This window comes from Caenorhabditis briggsae, assembly GCF_000004555.2.
Source record: "Caenorhabditis briggsae complete genome, chrV, whole genome shotgun sequence".
NCBI lineage: Eukaryota > Metazoa > Nematoda > Chromadorea > Rhabditida > Rhabditidae > Caenorhabditis > Caenorhabditis briggsae.
Genome location: NC_013488.2, coordinates 7,657,883 through 7,665,038, shown reverse-complemented (window position 1 = coordinate 7,665,038; position 7,156 = coordinate 7,657,883). Strand labels below are relative to the sequence as shown.

Below are 7,156 nucleotides of genomic sequence, written 5' to 3'. Positions count from 1 at the left end.
ATCTTTAAAAAAACATCTAGAGAAAACACTGAAATTCGATAAAAATTCGAATTACGCGCGCTTTTACCGGCAATTGGCCTAGAAAACTCCCACCTGGCCGCTAGGCCACCGGTTCCCACTTTGACTTTTCGATGCCGTTTTTCTCAGTGAAGGAATTTTTTTTGATTTTTTTTCTTTATTTTTATGGGAATCTACATGGCTTTCTGCACAAAATAAAGCAATAAAATTTTTCACCGCACACCACCTTTAAAACAAGCTAGCACAACTTACAGTAATTATGATGTAGTATAATGGAGGAAGGAAAATCGAGAGAATCAAGTAGACGGTTCCAGAATACATTATCTCCACGTCTTGATTTATAGCTAACAAAGACATGACACAAAAATATAATCTTTTTCTGCCTTCTTGTGAGTTTTTCTATCAATATCTGAGAACAATTGTGAGAAAGCTAGACAAAAATTGTTAACGTTCTTTTTTTTTTGTTATGACTGAAATCTGTTATTTGAGCAAGCGGCTCGACTCAAATTGAATTTATGGGAATTTTCCGAATTGGATGTATATCAACAACGTTCTAATAAAAATGCTCCTGGTTCTTAAAATTGTTTCCTCGGGAGAAGACTTGGCTATCATGGTCTCAACAATGTTTCTGTATATTTTCGATCAAATCTCTCAACCAGGAAGTCAAGTGTTGTTAAGATAACAACTGGCCATGACATCTGTCTCGCCCTATATAAACGTTTCGAGAACATTGAGACAGGGATCAGCTATTCAAGAAAATGAAATTCCTACTTTCTTTTTTGGTTGTTATATTGACAGGTAAGAATTTCTAGTCTATTCGAGTCTCCACTTCAATTTATAGTTTCTGATCAAAATGACATATGTCTCGAAAAAGTCGAATTTGGAAAAAACTTGACCACAGCCGAGCCATCAATAAGGGTAACCCATAATCCGATATTAATTTTTCATGAATTTCGATGCAGTTCCATTTCGACAACTCCACTGGGTTATGTATGGCCTTCGGATACAAAGGATGTGGAGGAAATAAGAACAATTTTGACACGGATGGCACTTGTACTTCTTTATGTAAACCAACGAGCATCAACTGGTGTCCAGTAAAATCAGCACCAATGAAAAAAAACTGATGGAACCGTTTTGTGTAAGGAGGATGTAAGTCATTCGTTTTCATAATTTTTTCAATCATGAAAGTTCAGGAGGACTGTAAAACCGACGGATACTATAAGAGGCGATTGACTGGTGGTGGAATTTGCTGTAGTAAAGATGTCAGAGGTAATTATCGCCGAGATACTTTGCTATGATAATTTTCAGACAAGGTTGAATCGGACTACGCTCCAGTATGTGGAAAAGGAAGAATTGCATTGATTGTGAAGAACGACGGAAACGAGATCTTGTTGATTGGAAAGAATTGAGATTCCAATTTCTGTCCGAAAGAATCAAAGTGCACCATGGGAAACTATTTCGCCACATGCTGTAAAAAAGTTTGATTTTCTGAATTTTTAAATAAATTCGTTTATTATTTGTTCGATTTCCAGTATTTTAACTTCTAGGTAAACTATTCGCACTTATTCTCCACAATAAAGAATTCAGTCTTCTCAAACAGGCATATAGACTTGTAAATAACTAATAAATTTTGTGACAATGGTTTGAGCAAACAAAGATTCGTCATTTTTTGTATGTCCAATACTCGTATTTTGGCTTTTCAACGAATACGAGGAGTACCTGAAAACTCAAACATTAACAAAATAAATCAACTCTTAGAAATAGAAAAAAATAACGAGTTTAAAAAATAACGAGTTTTTTTAGCGATTCGAAGATCAAAATACAGTAAAACCTGTAATAGAAGGGCCCCCATACTTCCAACTTTGAGCCTGTTTATCTCGGTTCCTATGAAAAATCTCAAAAATCAGTCAGCTGATAAAATATTAGTGATGTTGTGATAATTTATCAGTTGGCAGATTTTTGCTATCTCTCATAGGAACAGAGATAATTGAGCTCAAAATGAACGTAGGCAGCTATAAAAAAGTTTGGAAAACAAAAAATTCTTTGTAACCTATCTCCAATGACCGCAATTGCTACAAGAAGAATAAAATAGGTGTTGGCACGCTTCCGAAACTCTAAACCTAACATTAACTGTGGTATTAGTGAAATCATCAAATTGATAAAAAATAATACGCCTCTGAATCTTCTCGTTTTCTTTTCGAGCTCCACACAAAATGAATTTTTCAGACCATAAGGATTGGAATTTGATTCACCATCCAAATTCGGTGAATCAAATGAACAGAAGACCATCAGACCATCAGACAGTCTGCATAGAATTGAATCATCCTGCACCTGGTCAAATAAACAGGTGTTGATACTGTTGCTCATCAAATTACTTGTTCATAATTTTGCGGATCATCAATTTTTGCAGATTTGTGTACATCTCTGGGAGAAGGCAAGTCTGGATTCGTGAAACGTCTGAATACCAATTAATGTATTGAAAAGAAGAATGGCCCAGTCAAACGTCTAGGAAGAATTCAGTCAGTTTGTGAAATCAAAAGTTACATAACTTTACCGATTGTTTTCATTACTTATATAAAACTTATGAAAGTGATTCATCCAATTAGCCGAATTTAAGACGAATCAAAATGTTATCTTATCTTCTTTATGTTAATGTTTTTCAACTGAATTCAAAGGTAAAGGAAAATGCTGAAAAACTGATTAAACAGATGACGAGGCTGAAATTGGCGAATTACTGCGAGTGGGCAGCCAAAGGAGAACTGACGGGCCGTTGACGGACTGACGATGGACTATCAACCCTTTGGAAAATTGACTTGAAAGTCAGGAATGCAACCAGAAAACAATATTCCATGCCTGCTATAGAATAAAGAAAGAAGCGAATTTTCCTCATATTGGACTTCCTAAAAAAAATAGGTCGTTGAACAACCTCTTAACGACAGTCGAAGAGGTCGACTGGTTAGTGGACCTAATTTCTGCAAAATGGAAAATTTTTTAAGCTTTCATAAAAACAGAACTAATTGTAAGCTCGAAATCAATGTCCACATTCGTTCCCTCAACTAACGATAGAATGTTTCAGATTATGTTGTTCCACACGCAATAAGACTTGTGATGAGCCTCATCCAGTGATTCTAGGTGTCAAACCTGAACAAATAGAAATTCGTTGATTCTCGATTTTCGAAAGTTCTAGTTGTTCCGGAAACATTTCTAATTATAGAAGTAGGAAATAAACATTTTTGTTGACTATCGGTTACTAAAATGTTTTGCCCCATGTGCATACATTTGTTAAAGTGACAAGAATCAAAATCCTTGTTTTTTTAGTACTGTACACTCATGTGCATCTGAATGCAAAAAAAAAAAGAATATGAGAAATTCGAGAAATTCGTATAACCTGTAATAGAAGGACATCTAAATTTTAACATTGATTCAATTTTTCTCGGTTTCTGTCAAAGAATTAAAAATTGTCAACTGATAAATTATTTATCATAATTAGAAATGTTGTGTCAGTTGACACACTTTTGATATCTTGCAATTGAGATAGCTGAGTTCAAACTTGACAGTGTGGGGGCCCTTCTATTACAGGAGTACCTAAACCAAAATTTTAATAAGTTTTGATATTTCCAAAATCTATCAAAAATACCAGCAGGATCAGTTCAAATCCAACTAGGTCAAAAAGTTGCGAATATTGAAGGAACCAAACTGGGATCAGGCATGACTCATGGAAGCAATTATCCACGGTTAACGCAATTGGTTCATGACTGAAAAAACTATATTTTGATCTATTGATCAAAACAAGATTAGCATCTAATTTAGTTTTTTGCAAGTCATTCAAAAACAGGGAACATAGGGAAATTATGCGATGTTTGCTCTAACTTTTCCAAAAACCATTCAGAAACAATATGAAAAAACACATAGAGTCTAGGATCAGTCATCATGTAAATACTATGTGTGAACAACTGGTATCTGGTTGATCCACCGAACTTTTTTCGTATTTTCGAGATTGTTGGGCGGAGACTTCAAAGTGTATAAAAGTGGGAGAAAGTGGCAGGGAAAGGATAACACAGTGTCAATTTGACAAGAAGGTCAATAAGAAACTATTTGCTACTACTACTACAGCGACAATAATGGTTAGTTTGGTTAGAAATGTCTACCGAGTAAACCAGTGAAATTTCCAGAAGGTTCTCATTGCTGTCATTGCTCTTGTCGGATGTTCCGTCTACGCTCAACAGGGTAAGTCGTATGTCCAAAAATCAAAAGCATCTAATAAATTCCAGCTCAAATCTTGCCGGCTGGAAACCAAGGAAACATGGGAAACCAAGGCGGTCAAGGAAATATGGGTAACCAGGGAAGAATCATCGGAAACCAGTGTTACGGTAGAAACGAAGAGATGAAGCAGTGTGGAACTGCTTGTGAACCGACTTGTGCCAATCGCAACCCGGTATTAATAAAACAAAGCCTATTATCCTTGTCTGAGAAAAAAAAGGTTGAGACGCAGAGAAAAAGTGTCTGTGTCTCCACCTTATGTGTGCTATTTAGGCTCTCCGCTTCGATATCGCTACCGTATTCAGACTGCAAAAAATACTCTCTAAATAACCTTTTTTTTCTCAGACAAGCATAATAAAAAATGTCATCATTAATATTCCAGGTTTGCACCAAGCAATGCATCAACAACGTCTGCCAATGTCGCCAAGGATACGTTCGTCACTCGCTGACCAGACAATGCGTTCTTCCATCTCAATGCAATAGAAACAACAACTCAGGAACATCGCAATCGCCACAGCGCTGTGGAGCCAACGAGACCTTCAGAACTTGCGGAACTGCTTGCGAGCCAACTTGTCAGAACCCAAATCCACAAGCCTGCACCTTGCAATGCATTTCAAACGTTTGCCAATGCAACCAAGGATTTGTTAGAGGACCTTCTGGATGTATCAGACGCCAACAATGCTAAACGATAAATCAAATTTTGTTTGATGATAAAATTCAGCGAATCGCTGTGCCTTGTATTGTAAAAATGTGTATCATGTAAAATAAACTTTCATCATTCGAAAATCGAGTTTTTTATTAGGTAATTCAACGGAATGTTTTGAAAAAAACTTGCTTTTTTGCAAATTTTGTTAAAACCGTGGGAAGCAAAACTTATTCAAACCTCGCGCGCAAAAGACAATAGAACGGAAAAACGCGCTCTATCGCACTCAAAAATTCTTCGAAACTTGGCAGGCTGCCAACTGCCTATTTTTTCGCATTTTCTTTCCCTTTGGAGACAACCCCTTCCTTGGTATCGGTGGAGTCTCGAAAAACCCTTCAGTTCATCAATCAATAATAATTGTTGAAAAAACACTCGTGTTTCGACCTTGAAATATGTTTTTCCCCTAACTCGGACAATTTCGCTTGAATATCGATTTCTCCATGTCGTTACTCGTAAAATTCTGACTGATTTTTCAGGTTATAATGGCAAAACGAAAGAACGGCGGAACCGCGAACACTCGTGAAGCGAAAACAGCGAAATTCGATCAATCGCCAGTCAAAGCCGACAAGCGCGCTGCGCACTCATCGGTAAGTATAATATAAATGTGTAAATTCAATAGTTTGTCTGAACCCGATCTCTATAGGATACCGATGATGACGAAGAGGAGCCTGCTAATGTTGAAGCTGAAGAAACTCGCCACGATGAAGGTGAATTCAACTACGAGCCGGATCAGTTTAGAGTTCTTGTCGAGTCGTTCACAGAGCACGTGCATTCCCATGAGAACGGTGCCTGCTCTGTTCACAACATGGAGAGAGTTGTTGCCGATTGGATAAAGACGCAAGATGAATTGATCGATGCGAGGTACTATTTCACTGGTATCAATTTGTCTTTAACATACTTTTCAGATGCTTCATCACTGACTATCGCAAATACTTGAAGCAAGCTGTGAGATTCCGCAACTATCAATTGACCCATGCATCTCCTAGTCTTATTGCTTACCTGGGAAGCGACAAGGCACTTCCGGAGTTCTCCTCGTACCCAGACCGGCTACAAACAAAGGTGCAACTCTACATTAAAAGGAATAATATCGAGTTCAAGGGTAGCATCGGAGGAAAGTTCATGAAGGACTTACACTCTCGCATGCAAAACGATAAGGAAGGTACCCGAGAATGCGAGGAGGAACTTCAAGAACTCAAAACTCAGCTCATGCCGAATCTCCAAGAATTCCTCGATTCGCACCCAAACTTGACGGATGAGCAGAAGAAACACATCAGCGCCAAGATTGCGGCACTTGAAAGACAGTGCAATCCGAAAACACCTACACCAAAAACCCCAAAAAAGAAGGGAAAGGAGGTAGTTACTGCCTACAGTCTATTCTGCAAATCGAAAAACGATAAGTTAGTTTTACAAATGTAAATATCCTGTTACAATGCGACTATTTTCAGGTACCGTGATTTGTCGGAAGTTGAGCGCGAGAAGAAGCTCGCCAAGAAGTTCGCGAAGCTGCCAGACGAAACACGCGATATGTTAGAAGGACTGGCACTGGGCATGAATTAGCTATCGTTTCACTTCCAGAACTACTGTTCAATTTGATCACTCTTCTCCAAATTGATCCATTTCTTGATACTCGTTCTTTATCCAACTGTTAATTTTGTTCATTCTCTTCTTTCCTAATATAACATCTACCTTGTAACTCTAGAAACTGATTCCTTACTTTTCAAATTTATCTGTTTAGCCTTTCACCCTGGATAAAGTCTTTTGTTATTTTTCTGCAAATTCAAGCCAAATTTCTTTGTTGAGTTGCCCACCTTTTTGATATTTATCAGGTTATCTGTCCGTTGTGTGGTGGTGTTACTAATTAATCCGATCATTTCCATTCATCCCGTTCTTTTGTGGGAAACAGATAATTTGATTAAAACATTAGCGATAGTTGTAGCAAAGGATGTTGCAAAGCTGCAATGCTGATTTCATTGAAATCTTTGGAGTGAAGCAGTTGAAGCCGCTTCTTCACGAAACTGGGCCAATATTTAAGAGTGCAGCTTCAAATTGTCCTATTTCCTTCTCCTGTGACAGGAGTCCTGTCAATCCTGCAAATGTTGTAATCGTACAAAAATATTTTTGTTGCAATCGAGCTTGGTCACTCCGGTCAGCTGACTTTCTCCGGTCCGATTCACT

At 37.7% G+C, this 7,156-nt stretch overlaps 3 protein-coding genes across 3 annotated transcripts; all 3 read left to right on the top strand.

Moving 5' to 3' along the window:
- Positions 1–1,010: 1,010 nt before the first annotated feature.
- CBG27379 lies at positions 1,011–1,427 on the top strand (the record flags this gene model as incomplete). Its single annotated transcript, XM_045237298.1, has 3 exons — positions 1,011–1,112; positions 1,212–1,287; positions 1,327–1,427. 3 exons carry the CDS (start codon positions 1,011–1,013, stop codon positions 1,425–1,427), a joined length of 279 nt encoding a protein of 92 aa, XP_045098576.1.
- Positions 1,428–4,139: 2,712 nt separating this feature from the next.
- CBG06778 lies at positions 4,140–4,963 on the top strand (the record flags this gene model as incomplete). Its single annotated transcript, XM_045237297.1, has 4 exons — positions 4,140–4,142; positions 4,191–4,245; positions 4,290–4,453; positions 4,661–4,963. The coding sequence occupies 4 exons, from the start codon at positions 4,140–4,142 to the stop codon at positions 4,961–4,963; spliced, it is 525 nt and encodes a 174-aa protein (XP_045093308.1).
- A 500-nt stretch (positions 4,964–5,463) lies between these two features.
- Positions 5,464–6,538, top strand: CBG06777 (the record flags this gene model as incomplete). Its single annotated transcript, XM_002647620.1, has 4 exons — positions 5,464–5,568; positions 5,625–5,842; positions 5,887–6,378; positions 6,427–6,538. 4 exons carry the CDS (start codon positions 5,464–5,466, stop codon positions 6,536–6,538), a joined length of 927 nt encoding a protein of 308 aa, XP_002647666.1.
- Between the last annotated feature and the right edge of the window lie 618 nt (positions 6,539–7,156).